The following is a 24,340-nucleotide window of genomic DNA, read 5'->3' as shown; positions in this document are numbered from 1 at the left end:
TACTATGAAACTTATTTGATGGCTCTTTGTGCCTTGTTTGGGTAGAAAACATTATTCAAATGGGAAAAAAAAATACCCTTTCAATCACATAGAGGCTTTGGTGGTTTGTGGGGTTTGTTTTTTTTTGGTTTTGTTTTTTATTTTTTTGGGGGGGGGGGGGGGGGTGGGGGGTGTCTGTTTGTGGGTTGGGTTTTTTTTTCCCCTTCTTTCCTTCATTACCAGGACCCTGCTCTTGTAGTAACTCAAAACCTCTTAATTTGTGCTCAGATGGTTCCTATCTATCTATCTATCTATCTATCTATCTATCTATCTATCTATCTATCTATCTATCTATCTATCATCTATCTATCTATCTATCTCTCTCTACCTACCTATTCTCACGCAGTACCTTCTACTAGCTTAAAAAACTACCTTCTTTCCCCATTTCTTACATGAGACACTTCTATTGACACTCCTAAAAGGCCCCAAAGTATCACATTTTGTATTCCAGTTTATGTTGATCCAGTTTCTGCCTTTTCTATGCACCAGTTTTAATTCTCTTTACTAAATTTCCTCTTTCGGCCGAGGACGATCTTTCAACTTTATCATGCCGCTTTCCGAATCGGATCCCTTTACGTTCTTTTCAACCCCGCCCAGCCCTGGCTCAGCCTAGCAGGGGAGGTCCCAGTACAGGCCTCCGCGGGAGGCGAGGGTTTGCAGTATGGAAGTGGCGGCGGAGCGAGGTGGGCGCTGTCGGGCAGGGAGGAGAGGAGGCCCGGGACGTGTGGTGCGGGCCCTGCGGAAGGTCCGCCGTTGTCCCACCCGGGCCGGGCTGAGCTCGCCGCCGGGTCTTGGCGTAGCCTGTGGGAGGGGAGGGCCGGGCCGTGAGGAGAGGTGAGGAGGGAGGTGAAGGCTGAGGTAGGTGCTCTCTGCCGCGAAGCCGCGTACAGGTTCGTGGTGCTTCCTCTTCAACTGCCTCCTCACCTTTGGCTGCTACTTCTGCTTCGACATCCCCGGTGTTCTGCAGGAGCTGTTTCAGGGGGTAAGTGTGAGGTATTTGCCTGGGCTTCACGCTGGCAACACAGAGGGTGGGAATGGGCAGAACTCAGCCCTTGGTCCCCGGTGGTTTCAAAACCTTTTCTTACGGTGTCGATAGAGGAGTTGTGCTCCAAGATCTTACATTCCCGATGCTGGGGGTGAGGGGTTGTTTTGCTGTGAAGACACACAAAGCCAGCACAAGCTGTGAGGGGTTAGAACAGGTTATGCAGAGAAGCCGTGGCTGCCCCATCCATGGCAGTGTTCAAGGCCAGGTTGGAAGGGGCTTGGAGCAACCTGGTCTAGTGGAAGGTGTCCCTGCCCATGGCAGGGGGTTGGAACTGGATGAGCTTTAAGGTCCTTTCCAACTCTCAAACCAGTCTGGGATCCTCTGAAAAACTAGTTACGTTCGCAAATGCTAGTAAAATGCGTTGTTTAGGGTTCAGAGTGATGTTTCGGGTGATTTCAGGGGTTTCTCCAGGAATGCTAGAGTCCCTTAATTCCTGACTACTTGACACATTCTTACTTGACTCATTTAGCTCGTTATCGCGTTTGTTTCACGTCTTGATGATTCTACTCACGTGTGCCCTCTGTTGGCACAGCTGCTGTCCTGTACTTTGCTTCCGCAGTAAGAGCATGTCCTGGGTGCAGCAGCAGCAGTCATTTTTCTCCTTAGTAGCTGATGCAGCGTTATGTTTCGACTTTCAGCCTGGGAATAGAGCTGATAACACCAGTGTTTTTAGTTATTGCTAAGTCGTGTTTACTCTGACCAAGGACTTTGTGAGTTTCATGCTGTGCCAGGGAGGAGGGGAAGCCGGGAGGAAGCAGACAGGACACCTGACCCAAATTAGCCAAATAGGTATTCCATACCAGAGCATGTCATGCCCAGGATGTAACTGAGAGCTACCCGCAAGGGCTAGTTCACTGCTTGGTTGGGCTGGGTATTGACGGGTGGTATTGTATTCTCTCCCCTTGTTATTTCCCTTATCATTATTATTATTGGTGGTAGCAGCAGTGGTTTGTGTTATACCTTAGTTACTGGACTGTTCTTATCTCAACCCGTGGGAGTTACTTTCTTTCGATTCTTCTCCCTGTTCCTCGGGGGGGGGGGAGGGGGGGGTAGGAGAGTAAGGGGGACGGTGAGCGAGCGGGCTGCATGGGTTACTGACTGTACTTAAACCATGACATATACTTGACTTAACCATGAAATGTATTTAGCATGCCATTAACCCGTTAGATTTAGACAGTGAACGCCAGGCTAAATTTGGTGCAGTTTGTCATTGCAAACAGGAGTAAAAAGAGTAAAGTAGGTCAGCATTTATTCCTTGACCTTCCACAACTTCTGTAGGTCTGGGTCTGTGGGAGGAGAGTCATGTGGGAGAGGAGTAAATGAAAGATTCTTTCGTATTTTTGTTACCTAGTTAACTGGATAGCATAGTGCAACCAAGCCATATTTTTCTGTGCTAGGAACTGGGCAAACAGTGGTTTTAGCTGTTGGCATGCTCATATTTTAACACTGGCCAATTCAGCCTCCACCTGCTACACAAGTGGTACAGTGGTAGTCAGAGCATCCATGACAGTGCTTGCAGTGAAGACACTTGGTTCTAGAGAACCATTTCCCCACAGCCTCAGATGTTTCTACAACAGCACATCTGAGGGGTTTGTAGATATAACGGCTGTATGAAAGTCATGTGGTCAGTGTCATGTTGTCGTGCTTATTCACAATGTGAAGCTTGTGCCTGCTGCTGTGGAAGACCTGCTGTCCATTTCCTAATGCAGGTAGATTTTTAGTAGTGGAAGCTCTAAGGTTTTTTTCCTGATGTTGCTTTTCAGTAGCAAACTCGATGTTACTAAGCCATGCCACAATTACCAGTTTCCTGCTGTCCAGCAGATGCTTTATAGATGCAAATTAATATGAGATACTGCTAAGTTTCATATTTACACACTGCTTAAGATGTTAGAGTACATAATGAAGAGTCAGATCAAGCTAAGCTATAGCCAAGAAACTAAAGGATCAGGTAAACCTCATGGTGCAGCCTCGTGGCTTGTCTTGTGGACTGGAGTGTGTCTGAAACTGCTGAGTTGTGTTGCCACAAGAAGGGGAAGGGAAAATGTGTGGTGCTGGTGGCTGGTCGTTTCTCGTTTGGTAAGGGCTGGCTGCCTGGAAGAGGACACAAGTCCTCTAGCTCCTGGTTGTGGAAGTGGGAACTGAGTAGGAGAAGTAGAAATCTAGTAGGCAAGAATTTAACTTGATTTTTAAAGGGACGCTGGGTTTTCATCTGTGTCTGCTGCCTACCAAAGGCTCTGTGACTTGTTATGCAGAGCTTGACCTGCCACAGTGGAACTCATGGTAACAGCACTGGGCATAAGAGCATGCTTGGCTGCATCAAAGGCTTGGGAGTGACAGCTGCACAATACAACTTGTTGTATGCAATTTGTGCTTGGACATAAGTCACTTTTCTCTTGCTTTGAGGGGTGGGGTAGTTTACCAGTTGCTTCCCAGCAGCAAGACATCAATGTTCGTGCTTTTGTTTTCTCCTAGAAATGCAGTAGTGGTTATTCTGGCTGGATTGCTGATTGATAAACTAGGAAATTGCTGTAAGTTCTGTGCACTAAGTAATTTATTCTCGTACTGAAGTGGGATTTCAGGCTGTTCTTTCAGTTCAAAGGGGTAATCAAAGGTTCCACTTCAGTAAGGTCACAGAGGGATGGGAGAGGAGGGACAGCTCTGTGTGTGGAGCATGTGACGGTTAGTTGAGCAGCTCTGCTGAGGCAACCGAGACATTTTCACCATTTGACCACTGACTTACCTGAATTTACACAGCAGTGCAGTAAATGTGCTTTCCTCTGACACGCACATTACCAGGGAATAGCATTATCAGTTTTCTATGGGACAAACTGATAAAGCAGTCTCCCACAGCATCCTCACAGCTAAATTGAGGAAGTGTGGACTGGATGATCAGGTAGTGAGGTGGACTGCGAACTGGCTGAAGGAGAGAAGCCAGAGAGTTGTAGTCTATGGGGCGGAGTCTAGTTGGAGGCCTGTAACTAGTGGAGTGCCTCAAGGGTCAGTACTGGGACCGGTATTATTTAATATATTCATCAACGATTTAGATGAGGGAATTGAGTGTACTATCAGCAAGTTTGCTGATGACACTAAGCTGGGAGGAGTGGCTGACACGCCAGAAGGCTGTGCTGCCATCCAGCGAGACCTGGACAGGCTGGAGAGTTGGGCAGGGAATAACTTGATGAAATATAACAAGGGAAAGTGTAGAGTCCTGCATCTGGGCAGGAACAACCCCAGGTTCCAGTATAGGTTGGGAAACGACCTGTTAGAGAGCAGTGTAGGGGAGAGGGACCTGGGGGTCCTAGTGGACGACAGGATGACCATGAGCCAACACTGTGCCCTTGTGGCCAAGAAGGCCAGTGGCATCCTGGGGTGTATTAGAAGTGGGGTGGTTAGTAGGTCGAGAGAGGTCCTCCTTCCCCTCTACTCTGCCCTGGTGAGACCGCATCTGGAATATTGTGTCCAGTTCTGGGCCCCTCAGTTCAAGAAGGACAGGGAGCTGCTGGAGAGAGTCCAGCGCAGGGCAACTAAGATGATTAAGGGAGTGGAGCATCTCCCTTATGAGGAAAGACTGAGGGAGCTGGGTCTCTATAGTTTGGAGAAGAGGAGACTGAGGGGTGACCTTATAAGTGTCTATAAATATATAAAGGGGGAGTGTCACGAGGATGGAGCCAGGCTCTACTCAGTGGCAAACAATGATAGGACAAGGGGTAATGGGTACAAACTGGAACACAAGAGGTTCCATTTAAACTTGAGAAGAAACTTCTTCTCAGTGAGGGTGACGGAACACTGGAACAGGCTGCCCAGGGAGGTTGTGGAGTCTCCTTCCCTGGAGACATTCAAAACCCGCCTGGACACATTCCTGTGTAACACTGTCTAGGTGTTCCTGCTCCGGCAGGGGGATTGGACTAGATGATCTTTCGAGGTCCCTTCCAATCTCTAGCATACTGTGATACTGTGTGATACTGTATTCTGTTCCCTGCTCTGACATTTGTTCTGGCATGTGCCATAAGTCTCAGTCCCAGCAAATGCAGTTGTGCTCCATCTCTGTGTCACTGAGGTAAACATCCTACAGATGAGGAGATAGAGGCACAGGGAAGGAGATGGCTTGCTCTAGGCCATGGTCTGTAGTAGAAATCAGGACAGGAACAGGGACTCCAGAGTGTTCAGAGCCCTCTGTCTCACCCTGACGCTCTAACCTTCCACCATGATAACAACATCAGTATTTTGAGGATTCTCAGGTAATTTCATAAAGAGACCAGTCTTTACAAAATTAAAATAATGAGGGTAAACTGATGGAAGCCCACACGTACTCTGGTGTGTTTTGAGGTTACTCTTTTGTACAGACTGCTTTTGTCCTTATCTCAGCATGTCTGTTGAGGTTTGTGTATTTTTTTTCCTTCTGTTTCTCCCTAGTGGCTGTCCTTGTTTTCTCTCTTCTGTGTTGGGATCATCAGTCTTTGCTTTAGGTGCACATTTCAAGGGGTCATCATACCTCCTGCCAGTGATGCTGACAGGAAGACTGCTCTTTGGCTCTGGAGATGGGTCACTTACTAGTAAGGAATTCACATTTCTTAATTACACCTCACTGAAAGGTGGTCATGATACATTTGTATTTTGCCTCCTAAACCACTGTGCTACCAGTCAGCTTCACCTGCTCTGCAGCAGGAACCTGCATTGCAAACAGAACACTGTTTCTTGAAGGGCTGCATGGATTTAATGTGTGCTGAAATTTTGAAAGTCTTCCCCTCTAATAAGTTTGTCCTTCTCCAAGAGGTGGGGACTGAAGAGATTGCTATGCGTTTGAGGTTGTTTTTTGCTTGCCTTGTTTGAGGGGTAAGTTCACCTCCCATGTCCCAGCATGATTTAAAATGGACTGTGAAGTTGACAAGTAATGCCTCCACTTGGGATGTGTAGAGGTCTCTTACCCCCTCTCAAGCACTCTGACTTGAGAGGGTGTTTGTTGTTCCTGTGCAATGTTTTTAGCCACTTCTGTCTGTACATAAGAGAAAATCCTGTCTTCTCCAAGTTGTGCAGAATTGTATCACAGCCTTCTTGTTCAAGGGGAAGGAACTGGCACTGGCATTTGGACTGACTTTGTCTTTCTCCCGACTGGAGAGTGTCCTCAACTTCTTCACCCAGCAGTTCGAGGCAAAATTTGGAATACAGTGGACACTGTGGGGAGGTGAGTTTCTCTGGTGCTTTGGCCTTTTGTTTTTTGGACTTAAGTCTAGCCTATTCCATCCATTTATGAGAGGTTCCTGGAAAGGATGGTGAAGTTAACAGGACAAACATTATTTCCTAGTTTTTCCTGTTGCATTCTGTATGCAATGGACAGATGTTTTCTTCATTGGTGCCTCCACAATGAGGAATTTCTAACACCTCTTGTGTTTTATCCAGGTACCCTGCTCTGTGTGCTTGGTTATGTTCCAGCCCTCACAGTCAGTGTACTAGATAAAGTGGGCATAAAGTAGCAGGGCTTGGATGGGATTATACAGCAGGAATCCAAATACGTGGTACATGGTGCATAGACAGCTTTTCCATCTCCATCTGTGAAAGCCTGGGGTGGGGGAGCGCTGCTTTTGCAGTGCAGGGAAAGCTGCAGTGGATCTACTCCTGGCCAGAAGAGAGCATTTACACTGGTTAAACCTTGCAGAGCAGTTCTTCAGGTAAAGCTGAGGTTATTGCAACTGCAAGCTACCAAACAAGTGTCAGTTTTCTGTTTGGAGTTTGTGTATTTGCAGTCTTCGGAGACTCTAAATGGCATTACTTTTCTGAGCTAGTCACTTCTTGACTGTAGGTGGCTCAGAAGAGGATTTTATACATAAAACTAGAGAGCAGCTTCCCTCTGGAACTGCTTTCTGGCACACAGGATCCATGATAGAAAATAGCTGATATGGTCACTGCTGAACTGTCTTTTGCTAGCCCTTATCTCCCATCCCTCATTGCATTCTTCTGTCTAGCAACAAGCATTACAGGCAATAGGTTGCAATCTTTATGGCACTTAGATCTCTCAGCTTCCTTCTCATGAGACAGTTCTTAATGGTTTGTGTAACTTAGGGTTGTGATTTGTGTTTGTCCTGTATCTTTCAACTATGTTTCACTGAAGCTTTTGCAGTCAGCTGTTTAGAACAGTCTCTTGCAGCCATAACCTTTATAAAACTAAGAAGAAAGCTTTTGTTTTGTTTTGCTTACTTGAGTATTGTTATCTAAGGAGTGCTTTGGAGTCAGCACATGCTAAATTTCACTCAGATGTTAGTGAGCTGTCTTTCAATTCCCTTTTACCTGCTGTTACTTCTTGCATTTTTTGTGACCTTCAAGGGCTTGCAGAAAGTGACATTAGTGTGAGGCTGAAGGTTGTTTCCTGGTGAGTGAGGGCACATCTTCTCTTTGCAGTGGATTCAGGACATCAAGCAACTTTGCCTCTGCTACTGGCTGCTGGTCCTCACCATCATGTTCTGCTATAATAGAATCTTTCCTTTTGTGGCAGATGCCAGGTATTGCTTGGTCCCACTGACTGATACAGCCCCATCAGAGCCTTTGCAGGCCCTTGATTTTTCACTGACTGGGAAATACGGGGATAATATGTTTGTTCCTTGCAGTCATGAAGCACAGAGAAAGATGACTTCAACACTTAGTCAAAGACTGGAGGGTGCTTTGGCCTTCAAAGATGAGGGAGGCTTCTGAAGGAAAGCAAAAATAACTTAAAGGGAAATGATTCACCCAATGTTTAAAGCTTGGAACACTGTCAAAGGAGGCTTAGAACATTTGGGAGGAGGGGAAGAAATCCTTTATTTAAAACACAGCCTGTAGATATATCACCTTTCTGATAGTCCAAGGAAGTGGCTGTCTTTGGAGCAGAGTGGGGGTGTTTGCTTCACAGGCCTAGGGCCATTCTGTCCTGGAGTTCTTGCATATTCTCTGCTGTGTTTGGAACAAAGTTAAGTTGGCATCAGCCAGGGTTTACAGGTGAGGAAGCCTTTGTGTCTTAGTGCAAGGTTTTCACACTTCCTTTTGTATGCCTTCATTTGCTTAAAACAAAGTGTCAACCTGCTGGACTAAACTGGGACTCCAGCTTCTGTCCTGTGGCTCTGCCATGGGCTTGTTATTTTGCTGCTTTTCTCCTGTTTGTGGATGATGCAGCATCCACCCCATAATGAACATGAACTTTTAGCAAAGGCCCACCATAAAAAAAAAAAAAAAGAATATTATTTTGGTAGTATTTCATGAGTGATGTATAGCAAGCCACAGTGAAATTAGGAGTGAAGAAATGTCATCATCATTGTCATAATACACGTACAAGTGACCTCTTACCAGTAAGATAAAGACATCAGAGATGGCAAAAATACCCAGGCCTGAGGAGACAGCTGCCCTCTCACTGTCACTGTGAACTGTCTCCATTCATCAGAGTCCACATTTCTGCAATTCTGCCAGCCTGCAGAGTTGGACTTTTTCCTCCCTGTGGAGCAAAGTTCAGGCACCAGGAGTCACATTTAACACACCCTGTCTGGCAAGAAATGCTGTGCTGCTTCCCAGGTGGGAAAATAATGGTCCCAAGGCCATGGGTGTGGCGACTTCTGCTGCAGTAAACCTTCAGGGAACAGCGTCTTGTTTTATAAACTTCGCTGCCAGCAGAGGTCCAGAGTCTCACTGGTATGAAGGGTAAGCATCCATGCAAGTGGCCAAACCAGGTTTAAGTAGCTACAAGATTGCTAAATAAACTAGTGTCCTGGGCTCAGCTGTAAGTTATTTTTCTCCCCTAGTCATCTGGTGCAGTGCTGTGTTTTCAACTTTAGTCTGAGAGCAACACTGATAATCGATGTTTTTAGTTGTTGCTAAGTAATGCTTACTCTGATCTTTCTAAGCTGTTGCAACTGTATGACTCTAAGTTCTGTAAAGAATTACAGAAACTTTTAACACCATTTTTGCACACCCTTAAAGAAGGTGAAAGGCTGACTTGTGACAATGAAAACACAATTTGTTTTGGATGCTCTCGGCTCTAAACAGGTCTCCTTAAAGATGCCAAGGTGGGGGGAATCCTCCAACTTCTGAAGTGCAGGTGTTCAATTTAAATGCTGATCTTTGCTGTTGGGTTATTTTTAACTCTTTTCCCTGCCCCTCAGCATTCTCACCCCTGGATTGATAATGATTTCTGCCTCTTCAGAGAGAATGTACAAAATCCATCCGTGTGTTTGGGACAGGTGACAGCAAATCGCTGCTCCTGAGCTGTGCTGATGTAATTGAGTATGTGCCCAGCTTTAACCTGCAGTTCTACTCTGCACTTGAAGAAGCATCTTGAAAAGGGCCATTTAAGCACCAGCTTTACTGGTGTACACCAGAAAACTGAACAACAAAGGCTTGGCATTACAAACCGGATGGAATCAAACTTGTTTACAAGTCTCCTCACATTAAAACCCTTCTTTTCCCTATGTTTGTGCTCAGACTGACTTTGACAAAATAACCAGATCAAGAATCCTAATTATGTAATTTCTCCCTCCCCTTCATTTCATTTTTAGCAAGTTTATCCAGGATAAATAGTCTAGTTACAGCCAGCAGGCAGCCACTTAGATTGCTGGGGCAGTGTATGACAGCTCCCTTGTTCTGTCTGCAGCAGCTGGCATGTTAATTGTGAGTATCCAGACCCAGAAGTGCTTGCTGGTAACTTTTTCCTGACTTTCTGAAATGTCTTTGTTACAACCCCCTTAACCAGAATTTAGCCTGTTGTTGCTGAACATGCAGGCCTTTAATTCCTTGCAAACTGCAAGAGGCACTTTATTCTGAATTAGTTTACAAGAAATAATGTTAACATGTTTTTCCCTCTGTCCCTAATCGTGCTATGGTAGCATCAAACCACGGGAAGTGCGGTATGTTTTGGGAAGTCTGAGACTGGAACAGAGAGGATCAGGATAAGCTTTGCAAGTAGATGGGAAGGGACTACCTGCATGTCATCAGTCCCTGTTCTGTCAAACTCTTCCTTATTTCCCTAATTGTCAGGGCATAATGGTGGGGATTTCTTCCCCCTTTATTAAAACTGCCATTTCACATGAATAGTGGACACTGATTCTGACAAGTATTTCAGCCTCAGTTCAGGAGGACACAAGAGAAACTAGCATATATGCCTGCTATAATATTGACAGCTAGGAAATGATGTCACTGCAAGTCACCTCAGTGCACTCTGCACAGCCACTCCTGTCACCAGGGCCTGTGGGAGGCTGGGATCCCTTGTAAGAGGCCTCTGTTTCCTTTACCAGGACTGTGTTGGACTGAGAGGTGTCTTTGCTGTCAGCTGTGCTGCACTGACTCTGCCAGTCTTCGCTCTCCTGGCATTTACGTTTGTTCCTTCATTAGTCTCCACTGTCTGGTTGGTGATTACTTACTCCTTTGCTGCTGGAAGTTCACAACTCTTCTGCTGCAGTTGGGTGTTTTGGGGCTGTGCTCCTCCGTCCTGGGTGGCCTGTGTCGCTGCCCTGGTGTCTGGATGTGCAGGTTTAGCAGCCACAGTTTGAAGTCACTGGCTCCCCCGTCCTGCAGACTGGTTAGTAACAAATAACCCCAAAGAATATAGGACAAAATACATAGCAGAGTAAGGGACCGTTTGGTACAGCATGAAACATTAATCTGCATGTGCTTTTCTTTGTGCTTTTTTACCTTCACTGTAATACCTGAATCTCCTTTGAGTCTTATATCTCCCCTTCAGCAATTTGGAGTCCGGTTATTCCACTTTCAAATAGCATTTGTTGTCTATACTGTCTTAAGCTGTTTGAAAAATAGGGGAACAGTCTAGAACCAGGCAATAGGTTGAGAGGTATAAATACCAGAGGCTTTGAAGAGAAAGTATACATGTTTATTTAGTGGGAATAATGCCTTTTTAAACCAACAACCATCTAACAGCTTTAAATAAGGCTGTGATTCCTCTTCTCATTCCTCCCAGCAGGCTAGCATGTGGCCATCCATACCTCTTGTGGTCCCCCAAGCAACCTTAGTGATGGCAGTGGGACTCGCAACTTCCACACAAATGGTTGGAGTTGGCCTTTTGAATCTGATCATGGGACGCATTCTAGGAACAGTCCAGATGGGAAAGCTGCTGCTTATTTTTCAAGAAAAGACATCAACCAATAATGCTTGAGTGGAGTGAACAGAAATCAGAATATTTGCAACCTGATGCTGCAAGAAGCTATAGAGGGGCCTTAAATATCTTCAGGTGACTGGCTGTTCTATCCTGTTTTGGCCTTTTCTAGCGAATTAAAGACCCCCGTGTGGCACTGACAACAGGTGATGATCTTTATGTTGTCAAACACTGTAGCATGCACTGCTGCCTCCATGAGCCTCAATGTTGTGGACAAGAGATAGGTTAGGTGTGGTAAGAGGTAAAGAATAGCCTGGCATCACCAAGTTGCTTTTATTGATGTAATAGGTGTTGGGTGTGTATTCCAGCAGTTCCCCTGACATGTAAAAATGGGACTGCATAAAACGAGAACTCTCAGCTATACTACTGCTGCAGTGTGTAGTGGTCTTACCTACTTTTGAGCTGTTGGTGGCTGTGGTTTTTGGCAAAAAGGTGAGGGGCAGGGCCAAGACACAGTGTAGCAGTACATGTGTACAAGAAGAACTCTCTCCTTCTGGTCACTAATTGCTGCTTTGAATTTCTAGGGTGGAACACTGAACAGAACAAGAAAGGGCGCGCATGTGGAGCAGGACAGAGGCCCTGCAGGTGCAGCACCACTCTTTGGTGATGGAACGGGATGAGGGCTCTGTCAGCTGAACCTTGGCTGTATTAGAACAGTGACAGCTGCCAGGCACAGCACTGATCACTTCCACTTCAAAGTAGATTTTTATTCTGTGTATTTTAAATGTCTTTGAAGGGAACTGTCCACAGAAAATTAACATTTCCACTTTGTTATGCCTGGCACATATACAGGAGGTGTTTACTGCATGGTTCTTGGGTATTCTCTGACACACAGAAACCTGCGTTGGGCAGCACTTCAAGAGCAACACTACAGTGAATACAGTGGACCTGGCTGAAGCTTGTTCATAAGGCACTGGAGAGCTGCTTCTCAATCCTGCACTGGGAGCTGTGATGGAGATCAGTAGCAAAGCAGGCAGGCATAAGAACCCCCTGTACATCAGCCCTTGGTAACCCCCAGACTGGGGTTCCAGTTACTCTTCCAGCTGAGGGTGCAGCTCTCACTAAGAGAAAGAACAGCTCTGCTCAAGTTGCATTTCATATAAACACTGTAGATTGAAAGCAATTGAGGCAAGGGCAGCATCCAGTGATGAACTGATTCACTGGAGAGAATGTGCTCGGAGAGCAAGGTTTTCCAATCTTTAAGTTAGGCTGTGAGTTCATTTCACAGCACAGACAATTAAAAACTCCTTGTTGGAGTCTGGTGCAGCAGAAATTTGGGGGTGGAGTGAGAGTCACATAATTGCAAAATCAGACTCCTTTAGTGTGGTGGCAACATCCTGAGCTCATCTGGTCCAGCACCTTCTGCTCAAGCAGGATCAGCTGCAGCAGGTTGTCCAGGACTGTGTCTGGTTGGAGCTTGAGCATCTCCACAGATGGACACTCTACACCCTATCCTGGTGACCTCCCTCACAGTAAAAAAGAGCTTGCTTGTGTTCAGGTGGAATCTTGTGTGGTGTGATTTGTGCCTGTTGCTCCTCATCAAGAGCAGAGCCTGGCTCCCCTGTCCTCACACTCTCCAGCAAGACTCAGCACCCCAGGGAGGTCTCCCTGAGTCTTCTCTTCCCCAGGCTGAGCAACCCCAGCTCCCTCAGACCCTCCTCCAAGGAAAGAGGCTCTAGCCCTTTTACCTCCTTTGTAGCCCAAGACAGAACTCCCTCCCCAAGCCACATCTCTCACAGTAGGGAAGCTCAAAATGACTCCAGTACACCTGGAATGGTGCCCACAAAAAGGCACCGACCTGAACTGCCTGCCCACACTACCATCCCCTCTGAGCCCTTTGTAGGGATCAGAGATGCTTGTCCTATGAGCAGAATACCCTATCTCCAAAGCACACTCCCAGTGCGGAGGCCAGAAGATATTTGTGCAGTCTCCCAAAGGCATAACAAAACTCACTGGTGTATCTATACTGACCTAGGAACCGACTGATGTATAAAAGCAGACATCTGCAGCACAACATTGAAGTACCAAAATACAGAGGTTTATTGACAATAGCATTCATCATTTGATTTCCAAACTGCCTCCATCCTGGAAAAATGCTCTTATCAATCCTATTTGATGAGTTAAAAACATGGTTTACATTCCAAAGAAAGAAATCCAAGAAAATCAACCTAGATTAACTAATTTAAGGCCTAGTTGGAAGTTTCTGTTTAAAAGACAGGCACTGCAGCCAATGCACAGGAGGTGCAAGAAGATGTCCACCCTAAGCTCAGTGCTATAGACAATGTCAATTACACCAGCCCCTTCAGTGCAGAAAGGAGCCTCTGGTTGACTTTTCCACGTGGTGGCTTCCTAAACCCTGTCAAGTACTGGATGCAGGAACTGAAATTGATGGCTCAGACTCAGCCAGAGTCTAGCCAGCACAGGCTCAAGCATTGCTGCTAGGAAAGACATTTGGAACTAACAGAAGTCTGTTTCAGGGTTGCAGTTAGAACCACTCTTTCCTCATGTTTTCCCAGAAGGGCAAATGACGGAGTTCCAAACCTATCTGAAAGGTACAAAGACACGGAAATCCCAACTTTTCACAGCTATTTCTACCCTTAGTGCAGCCCTATGTATTTCACTTCCACTATCTGGAAAGGGAACTAAGTCTTCATCCACCATGGCTGACTTCACTGGACTGAACCCTTGACTAAGCACCATCATCACAGGGTATTTTAGCCCCCGTCGCAGAGCCAGTCCCAGGGAACCTGGGCTAGAACAGCAGCAGATAGAGGCAGGTAAGGCCACTTTTTCTTTGGTGAACTTGAACAACTCCTGTTTCAATATGTCAAGTGTAAAAAGTCACTATGAAATCCATTGAATAGTAAGCACCTCATGTTAACAGTCACAGCTCATACCTCTGGATATGATCAGAAAGTCCACGCAGAGAACAAATTATGGGAGCTACCCTCCCCAATATGTGTTTGCTCAGAACATGTACCTCTTCCAAACATGATTTAAGAGCCAGCACAACCAAAAGTTTGGTATCGCTAGTCTTTGTTTCTCCAACTAGGATAGTCTACAGCATGTCTCACAACAACTACAGTGCTTGGTTTGGGAGAATCCATGTACTCCTCCCAACCTTACCAACAAAAATCTGAGGCAGTTGAAGGCAAAAGTAAGGCTGACCAAAGACAAGAGAGTCACTAACAGAGTCAGCACAGACAAACAAATGCACTGTGGTAAAGCCAGCAGAACCAGTCCTGGTTTCTGTAGGGTACAAAGGAAAAACTTGTGCAGAAGCTGAGGCAATTCTACACTGGTTGAGTCAGAGCTAGTGACTGGACACTATCGGATACTCTCTGTGGTAACTGTACATTTTAAGTAGCTTCTGTTCAAAGAGCACCATAAAGCTATTTTTTGCAGCCACATCTTTACCAGAAATTGTGCAAGCACTCAACCAGGATACTTGAAATAAAAGTCTTCTAGAAGCACCTTCATGGAGCAGTGTGTTAGACTGATGCTATCACTGTTCAAGAGCTAGCTGTAGTAATCAGATTACTGAAAGCATCAGAAAGGCCTGAATACTCTGGGGAAGGGAAGACCACTATATTCATTATCCTATGATGGTTCATGAGTATGAAAGAAATTTTCAGCATGTGTTGGCTTTGTATCAGCAATCACGTGCTGCAAGGCAAGAAAGGAGAAAAAGAACCAAAGATGGAAGACACTCAAACCCATAGCACCATAGTTCCAGTAGAACGCATTCACATTCAAGTGACTGCTACCAGCTCCTGTGTGAGGCTGCATCCTGTGCCTCAGAGGGAGACACAGCCTGCCTGCCTCCTGCAGAAGCTGTCTGGGGTGGTCTCTTGGTCCTCGCCATTCACCATGTTTTACATGTTGACTGTATGGATGCGCCAGACCCCACGAGAGCATTCTGAGACACCGGCTAGCTGAGAACCTCAGTCTGATGAACTCTCCACAAGTAGCACTGTTCTTCCACAAAGTTACACTAATGTTCCCCTCTGCTACCCACCCAGGCAGGCCAACACTCCCATCTCCCACCAGGGACCCTTTCCCTCCCCAACCCTCTCTCCCCAAATCATCAGGTTAATCACCCTTACACACTTACTTAAGCATGAACCTCAATCACCTGCCTAATGACCTATCCACAAACAGCAGTCCATAAACAGACCTCGCAACCACAGACAAGCATTTCTGTGCAGACTCTGTTAGTGACAGGGAACAGATGACTAATAAAACGCAATACTGGACTTTCCCCCTGGCGGATTGAGGACCTTGTTGTGCGAGCGCGGCCTTGGCCCTAATCGGGGCTCGTGATTGTCTATCTTGGGCTCTGGCTCCAAGTGTCGCTCCTCTTTGCCCACATCTTCTTTCTTGCCTCCATCTTCCAGCTGTGGTTTGATATTTTCTGTAGCTGAATAAAAAGAAAAGGAATTAGATCAACCAGCTGTTGCTATTCTGCAGTGCACAAAGTGCACCTCTCTGACAGGCTGCACTATTCCCCACGTCTCCCATCCATAGCACACCAATGTTTCTACATCTGTTCATTTTTCTTGCAGAAAACAGGTGCTGAGGAAGAATTTAACTTTTCATAACAATTCCTCTCTTCCTTCAGCCATCTTTCTAACCAGGATACATCAGCTGAGTAATGCACCTGCAGAACTATTCTGGCAGCTTCACACAATTAAGAGCAATCCATCTTTTCATGCTGACCTTGAAAGCCATGTTCCCATCATTCTTTAATAATCACCAGCTAAGCAATAACACATTTTTTCAGTCAGCTATTTGTTCTTTACAACTACAGTCAGCCAAGATTGCACACTTGAAGGAGACGGCAAGGGAGAAGGAAGCAATCCGATAGGTTGTTTTTTAATGTATCTGTGGATTCCACGCGTAACTACACACATGGCATCAATCAAAGTATATTCTCAATGGAGGAGAATCATTTCCCTGAGAGAAGAATTAAATTTCTGTCTAACAGAAAGAAACTTCCTCAGTTTATATTAACCTAAGCACCAGCATTAGTCTCATGTTTTTAAGAGGAAGCATAAGAAAGTATTCCTCAGAGCTTAACTTCTTCAAAAGACAGGAATTTATCTTGCTGACCTTCAGGCTTCTTTGGTGTTTCATCTTCTTTCAAGACAATGTGATCCTGCAAAGCAAGCAAGAACTATCCTAGAATATTACTGTTCTCAAACAGTGTCTTCCACAAAATCCTTCACAAAGTTTTGCTTTGTTTCTGATCTAAGTTTACACCTTTAGCATGGTAAAAGCCAGCAGCTGCAGTCACTGTGTGCTGCCCTTCGTCCCCTCCGCAGCTACATAAGCCCAAAAGTAGTGGTAGACAATAACTCCTGCCAAGGTGCACATCCCACACAATTCACTGAAACACAGATGAAGACATTACATTAGTTCATCAGGAGTTTAAAGTTTTGTCTCTAATGAACAGTTCAGTCCAAAGGTCTGGAATTACCATTTGTGTCAAGCACCCATTAGCACCCAGAAAAAGCTGGTGTTCACTGCAGCACAGGCAGCCCTTGAGCACCCAATGTACATGCAGCAGTTACTGTCTTCAGCGAGTGTCCACAGCACCCAACAGCCAAGTCATATCCCTGACAATCCCAACTGATTGTTGGGATTTCTACCCAGCAATGCTTCAGAAAAGCTTGCGTGTTTTCCCACCCATGAAATACACTGTCTCCTTTCCATCCCAGTATTTCCCTCAATTCCCATGCTCTAATTAAAGACAGGAATTTCCAAAGTGTTGTCTTCCATTTAGTCAGGAATTCACAGGAATAAAAGTCACTTTTTAAAAAGTGACTAAAAAAACCCCCCGAGACCAGCCCAAAGAAGAGACGCAGAGGAACAAAGCAAAGCCCCTTCCACACCACCAGCACTACCCCTGACAAAATCCACCTCCCAGTCTTTTAGTCTGTCTTTTCCCCTCCTCCTTTCTTATGACCCAAATCCACCCAAATCTACTCCAGAGTGTGCAGCTTTTCTTCTAAAGGCTCCAGGACAAGTGAGGCTGCTGCTAGTTGTTCAGCAGTGAGCTGCATTTCATGGGATGTTCAGTTTCCATGCTGACATGTCAAAACCACTGCCAACATAGTAGCTACTCACTTACTAGTATCTACTTAGAGTAAGACAGCAGGTTGTAAATCTGAATATAGAGCATTTAAATAAATTAATTGGCAAGTATTTGCAATGTGTCCTCCTTTTCTAGAAACCAGATTTGGTCATAACTACAAGCCTCTACAACTATTACGTATCTCATCTTAAAATCCATGTGAAGATTTATGACTGCAGCTCACTGGTATGAACACACATCCACAGTTTAATGAATAGTTTCATTGCAAACTGCAGAGCATGCTGAGATCTGATGCACCAAAGACAACAAGCTATCAAAGAGTCTTTGTGAGTAACTGCATAACTTGACATTACCCTATGTTATAGTTCAGGTCTGTCAACTTAAACTGAATACAGGCACTGCACTGTGACAGGGCTGTGGAGCGAGCTCCTTGGTCTGACAGCAAAAGAAGCAGCACAAGTACCTTGGGCTTGTTTGGATGTGCTCGCACAACAGCGGTAGACACAGGAGACCCAAAGATATCACTTGTCTTCCCACCAGGTGGATTCATGCGTGGACGTGGCTGAGCAGAACTAGAATCCTCGAAAATACCACTTTCTTTTCCTCCTGCAAGGCAGTTGTTGGATTATTTTTTCCTAGATGACTTAGTTTTACCACACTATATTAAAAAAGATACAAGAATTTAAGACTTCTAGAACCCTACAGCCTGGACACTTACTTCTGCTTTCCTGAAGATACTACCTGAAATCATTCGTTACAAGAATTCACTAGCAGATTCCAGATTCACAGTGAGTGCTCACTGCAGCTAACTGATGACACAGCTCTAGAATAGAAACAGCTTCCTTTCATCAGTTCTTAGACCTCAACTCTGAAAAAATTAGATTGGATGATGTGCTAAGAAGTCTATGAACATGCAGATGACTGATATATTCAGATTTTCAGAAATCTGAATAGATTCATTGCTCAAGCCCACTCAGTTTGTAAAAATTCAACATAAAAAGGCAGACAGATCAGCGTTCCACTTTAGGAATACAAAACCAGTTCTGTGATGCCATTCAGAGCCCAACTGTGCTGAAGGAGGTTGCAGCTCTTACCTGGAGGGTTTGTTCGTTTTGGAATGTTTTGAGGCTGTTCTGATGCTCCAAAGATACTGGACGCCATTCGGTGTGGCCTGCTTGAAGAAGAAACTTCCTCCATAGTCCCGAAGAGGTTACTACACCCTCCTCCTGGGGGCTTCAATACCCTATGGTGCAGAATGACAGAAGCAAGTGACAGAAGCTTGCTTGGAATTTACAGCAGTTAAAATATTTCATGTCCACATTCTCCCCTGTAGTTATAAGTAACTATTCTGATTTGAATTTGCTTCAGGTAATTCAGCTACATCCATGAAGAATCCACTTGTCAGGAGCTGTTCTAATAAAATATACTCAAGTTCAGCACAAACACTGCCAGCCTCCTAGTCAGTCAACTTGATCATTGTACATTGTCTACAGTGACTTGGAATAGTCATCACAGTGCCACTAGAAGCAGTGACCTGTGGTGTTTAGAAGGAATGGATTAAGAAAAGACGTGCCTATTACAGAATCTGACTTTCTGCTAAGCTGCACATACCAACTGTGCATCTGTGCTACAAGTCAAACCCATCAGCTTCTAAATAAAAGCAGATTATTTTACAGCTACTAAAAAATCGTATTTTAATAGCTATGCTCAACCTTGCTCAGTTGTCATATTAGCTGCTGTAGAGTTTACAATGGAAAGGTGGGATGCCAAAGAGCCAATTTTTTTGTGGTAAAGATGCAAATCTATTACAACCAAAGCTCCTCAAAGCCTGTTGAGTTATATTCAACAGACACTCACAGACATTGAAGGTTACAACAGAAATGAGCTGACTTCTCAAAAATAGTCATGCTTGTCCTCAAGTAGAAAGCACACAGTTAATACCTATTCCTTGTTCAACATACTTCAGGTCCTGCCCTGAAAAGAAACCGAACCACTACCTGGAAGTAGAATCAGTGGAATTAACTGGAAAAATAACAGAAAAAGCCCGGGAAAGTGCTGAATACCTCAGTATCAAAAATAACCTTTACAGTTACGTCTACTTGACCCATTACCCACAATCTTAGCAGCTGTGCAAAAGCAACAGTCAAATCATACCTCTTATAATCTGAATGCTTGATCTGTGCCCTAAACTAACCTTTACTTTTACACAAAGAAATCGGTTCTACACTGCAAGATCTCTATCCCATTCTACCAAACAGAATTCAAATATCAGTGAATTAATACAACACATCCCTCCATAGGTCTGTGACAGAAGTAAGCCTTTTCAGGTAGACATCTGCCAGCATAAGGAGAGGTTCCTCTAGGAGACAAGATCTACTCCAGTTTAAGATTTAATTTCCCAAAAGCAGAAATATTTGGCTGCCCTGCCAGAAAATGAGCTTTGTCAGCATTTCAGATCTCAGGATGCAGAAAGCAGTTCTATTGTCTCTGTGAGGAAGGAGAAAAAAAATTTCACTTTCAGTCTGGGAGTAGTTTATAAAGACAGAACCAGCCTCAGGGACTGTTTTTACTGGCCCATTTCACTATTTTAATCCTTAGTACGAGTGTGCATTTAAGGAACCTCTTTAGCTTGAGGGAGTAGCTATTTATTTACAGTTTTGTGTCCAAGAGGCTACAGATCGACTATACTATCTGCTTTCTTGAGAAGCCAGTGTTAGCTGCCTCAACAGAGTACCAGTACAGCCATTTTAGTTTATACTGGTATTATGCCCGGTTACATAAATATTTTTGTCTTGTAGCCAGATAAGTTAGCTCTTTCTTCCTTTGGGAGGAGAGGGAAAAGGGAAGGTGTTGTTTTGTTCTTTTAAACAGTACTGAAAAAAACCCTTAGTTTTCTAGGCAATCAAAATCTGCCTCTTCTCCTTCTCTCCTCCAGTAGACCAGAAGTCTGTCAATTCACCTGGAGTAGCTGAATTAAGAACCCTCCCCAGTACATTTAAAAGCTTCTACTAATTGCTTTGTTCTCTCCTGGCAGGCTTGAGGAATTTTAATTAGTTCTTGCCTTTTTTTTTTTTCCCCTACATTCTAACACACTTTCTTTGAATGCCCTTTCGTTATTAAACCTTTCAGGTGACCTATGGAAGAGATGCTAAGACCTATCCATTACTTCAAGACACTGGGTATATAAACAAACACATCTGTAGCCATATTTTTAAGATGGCTACATGTAACATTTTCAGCCCCACCAAGTAGTTGTGAAATTGCTCATATACTAGATGAGCTGAGGATACATAAAAGCAATTCATCTTTACAGTGTGCAACAACAGTAGAAAGGCAGAATTCTGTCCTACTTTGCTTTTGGAGCAACAGGAGCTCGCAACATGCAATTCCTCATTTTATTTTGGAAAAGCAAGACTTCCTTAACAATAGAAAGCATCATTATTAAAGTTTAATAAAACTAGGCAGTGGATTCAGCAAGCCAGTTTTATCTCTAGTGATCCAGTTAATGGTGATACAGGGAGCAATCATTTAAGTGGAAGCTTTAATTTAAAACATTTTTAGCATCATTTACTTCTAGCAGTAATACTCCTGTATTATGGAGCTCTCAAAATGCAAAGCATTTGTTTGCAATTGCCTCACAAAGATTTTCAGATTAGGAGAAGTTATTTTTCCCTACTTCCTCAGCTGCTGGCAGTTGCTGCAGGGATTTTGAGTTAGACGTAGTTTTAACTAATGAAACTTCTATACATCATTGAAAGCTGCATGAGGATTTACATTATTACCAAATGAAGTTTTCATTAGGGAATAAATAAACCCTGGGAAAAGCATCCTTAAGCAGAATACTTTCTGGTTTTGCTAGCACAGGCCGTGTGTCAAGAGTGACCATCTCAGAGACCCCTGTATGGAGCCAGTAAACACACTGTGCTGCAGGATGTGCTATGCCGGACCTGTAGATGCTGCTGCCTGCACTGCTGGAGCTTGTCCACAGCCACAGTGCCAGAGAACAAGCTGGAACAAGACCACCTTTGCTTGCTGTCAACTAAAAGGTTCTCATGGTCTGCAGTCTAGACTCTATCCCGAAACCCAATTTATGAGTAATATGTGGTTTCAGAATTGCCATGAGAATAGAAGCTTCTCAGAGACTATAGTAAGGGCAGAGCATCTTCAGAAGCGTTTTAAAACCAGGTCACAGCTCAGAGCGACTGGAGTAAAGACAGACTTAAAACACCCTTTCACGATTTTGAAATACTTCCTTCCTTCCCTGCCGAGCACACAATTACCTATCGAATGGATTAATCACTCCAGCTCCACGTTATTAAGATAGGTGCCCTCGTCCAAGTGTAACAACAGATCTCAGCTTCATACAGCTAAAACAAGCTCGTATCTGCTCATGCTCTAGATCCTCGCAAAGCTTCACAGAGGGGATGACCAGACCCCACCCCTTCCCCGAGAAGGTACAACCTGACACGGAACCCCTCAGGATCCAGAGCCCCGCCCAGCACGACCCAGCCCCACTCCCTACGGGCCGGGCTGGGCGCCGAGCGCCGCAGCCCCACGGAACCGGCCCTGCCGCTCCTCTGCCTGCCCCACGCGTGGCACCGAGCCCAGGGCAGTGGCGTCGTCATCCCCGCTCGGCCCCAAGCCAGTAAACCGAGGCACAGGGCGGCACCCGGGCAGGAAGCTGCGCTAGCCCCCAGCTACCGGCGATGGGGGAGACGGGGAGAACGTGCCGACCCAACGCAGCAACAATACCCTCAGCAGAGACCTGCTCCCGCAGCCCCTCAGCGCCGCGCCCCCGCCCCCAGCACCGCGCCTCAGCCGAAGCCGCCGAGCGCCATGAACAAAGCCTCGCGCTGCCGCGGGGCTCTTTCCGCTCCTCCCGTCACTCTGCGCGGCTGGCGCTGTCCCGCTGCAGCACCTGGAGCTCGGCTTCGCCGGATCGGCCTCAGAGGCCTGAAACATGACGACAGGATCAAACTCAACCCCGTGCGCGGCACTCCCCTCGGACCGCAGGTAGCGCCGGCGGGCCCGCCCTGCCCTACCATTGGCTTTCCCCACCCGCCCATCACGTCGAACAGCCTATCGCGCGCAGTCCGTCCTCTCGATATCCCGCCTGTCCGGTGAGCCCCAAAGAGGAAGGGAAGCTTGAAAAGGGATCGCGCCGTCGTTTCTCCTTTCCGCTTCCCATTGGCTACGCCTGGCGTAACACACGGAATTGCAGAGCCATTGGCTGGGAGAAGGCAAAAGGCGAGCAGCGGGACGGGATTTAAAGGAGCTGGTAGGACAACGGTGAGTGAGGCTGAGTTCGGCTGCAGGGTTCTATCAGCTAAGGGGTGCCCAGTCCGGTCCGTACCTGACCGGCGCAGCCGGGGCTCGCGGGCAGAGCCGAAACCGGGAGGAAGAGCGTCGTGAGGGATAACCCCGGAGATAACTCTAAGCAGATGGCTTCAGCACCGTGAGTGCAGGGAGCCCCTGGCCCGCACCAGCGCTGTCTGAGCAGAGAGTGGCCCATCTCAGCCTCAAAATCCAGCGCTGCAGTCCCTGTCCCGGGAGATGCTGTCCATGAACTGCCAGCTGTCAAACAGCCCAAGCGGGGAGGCGCTGCTGCAGTCACGCTGCACTGTCTGCGCAACCAAACGGTGTTCAGTGACAGGGACATAACAAGTGAACGTTTACAGCTGAAGGGTTTAATTATGGCTCCACAGCTTTCCATAGTTCAAGTACTGAAGGATAAAAAAAAAAAAAAATCCCCCAAAACTACCCAAGGCAACACACCAAAAATAGGTACTTTAACTGCAACTTCTTGCTTTGTTTGTTTCATGTGTATGCCCAGGCAGCCAAGATGGCCATCAGCATCCTGACCTGTATCAGCAATAGTGTGGCTAAGCAGGGCCAGGGCGAGGGCTGCACCTCGAATCCTGTGTTCAGTTCTGGGCCCCTCAGTACAAGAGAGACATGGAGGTGCTGGAGTGCATCCAGAGAAGGGCAATGGAGCTGGTGAGGGTCTGGAGCACAAGTGTGATGAGGAATGGCTGAGGGAACTGGGGGGTTTAGTGTGGAGAAGAGAAGGATCAGGGGAGGGGTCTTACTGGCCTCTACAAGTACCTGAAAGGAGGATGGAGCCAGGAGGTGGCTGGTCTCTTCTCCCAAGGCACAAGGGATAGGGCAAGAGGTAACTGCACCAGGAGAACTTTAGACTGGAAATCAGGAACAATTCCTTCCCCAAAGGGCGTGGCCAGGCTGCCCAGCATGGTAGGGGTGAGAAGCTGCACAGAAAGAGCTCAGGCTTGGTCCTACAGTGCTGTTTTTCTCAGTACCCAGGTGGTAGAGATGAGTCCTCATTCTTGGGAGGGAAAAGGAAGTATTGCAGAATGTTAAAAGGTTTTGAGATTTTAAAAATCCTTTTAATTTCTTACCTAGTTTACAAATGCTCTTGCACTTCTTCAATGCAAAACTGAACTAAAGTTGCCACTGGATAGTGCAGAGATGAAAATCCTAAATGTGTACAAAAAAAGAATTGGTTAATGACACAGATCACAGGATAATTCAGCTTGGAAGGAAACCTGGGCCTTGAGTCTGAGCAGGGTTATATGATAGTGGTTATACACAGCATGATGGCCTGAATACTGCCTGCTTAGCCGGAGCTGTGAAGGAAAAAAATGCTAGAATAAAAACAAAAAAAACAACCCCAAAATGTACAATACCATTTTTATTGTACCTTTTTGATTGGTAGTGTATTTTTTTTTTTTTCTTCCTTCCCCTTGTTCATCCTGGTGGCCATAGATGAAGACAGGACAGGCAGCCCTCTGGTTTGATCCATTTGTGATAGTCAGCAGACACTACTGGGGGGGGGGGGGGGGGGAAGGCAAAAAAAAGCCAAACATCCCTCCCACCCCCCTTCTCTCACCATGGTAAAAAGCAGGATGGGATGGGAGATGTCAATGGAAGTCCGATTTCACTGAAACCACACTTTCACCTTGGGAGGCTTAGCCTTATGGAAAAACTTTTAGCACCCTCCTCTTCCTGGCCATTAATA

At 45.8% G+C, this 24,340-nt stretch overlaps 1 protein-coding gene and 1 pseudogene across 2 annotated transcripts; one reads left to right on the top strand and one right to left on the bottom strand.

The window, feature by feature from the left end:
* The first annotated feature begins 700 nt into the window (after positions 1-700).
* Positions 701-11,478, top strand: LOC130599658 (major facilitator superfamily domain-containing protein 1-like; annotated as a pseudogene).
* Positions 11,479-15,400: 3,922 nt separating this feature from the next.
* On the bottom strand, positions 15,401-22,281 carry JPT2 (Jupiter microtubule associated homolog 2). Of its 2 annotated transcripts, none has more exons than XM_057410283.1 (5): positions 22,223-22,281; positions 18,399-18,547; positions 17,768-17,910; positions 16,320-16,365; positions 15,401-15,627 (listed from the first exon to the last, which is right to left on the bottom strand). In XM_057410283.1, exons 1-5 carry the CDS (start codon positions 22,264-22,266, stop codon positions 15,443-15,445), a joined length of 567 nt encoding a protein of 188 aa, XP_057266266.1. In that variant the 5' UTR covers positions 22,267-22,281; the 3' UTR covers positions 15,401-15,442. The 2 variants fall into 2 exon arrangements, with proteins under 2 accessions (XP_057266266.1, XP_057266267.1); XM_057410284.1 differs by lacking the exon at positions 22,223-22,281 and adding an exon at positions 21,585-21,605.
* Between the last annotated feature and the right edge of the window lie 2,059 nt (positions 22,282-24,340).

This window comes from Pezoporus wallicus, unplaced genomic scaffold (assembly GCF_028554395.1).
Source record: "Pezoporus wallicus isolate ANWC-B61680 ecotype Strahan unplaced genomic scaffold, APGP_CSIRO_Pwel_v1 contig_4046, whole genome shotgun sequence".
In the NCBI taxonomy this organism is placed as follows: domain Eukaryota; kingdom Metazoa; phylum Chordata; class Aves; order Psittaciformes; family Psittacidae; genus Pezoporus; species Pezoporus wallicus.
Note: the sequence above shows the minus strand (reverse complement) of the source record. Positions and strands in the feature narration are given on the sequence as shown.

Coding starts and splice junctions, on each gene's coding strand:
- JPT2 (XM_057410283.1), bottom strand. CDS start 22,266: ATGTTTCAGGCCTCTGAGGCCGATCCGGCGAAGCCGAGCTCCAG. Junction 18,548..22,222: donor CCGGCGAAGCCGAGCTCCAG/GTGCTGCAGCGG, acceptor TCTGCACCATAG/GGTATTGAAGCCCCCAGGAG. Junction 15,628..16,319: donor AACACCAAAGAAGCCTGAAG/GTCAGCAAGATA, acceptor CTTTTTATTCAG/CTACAGAAAATATCAAACCA.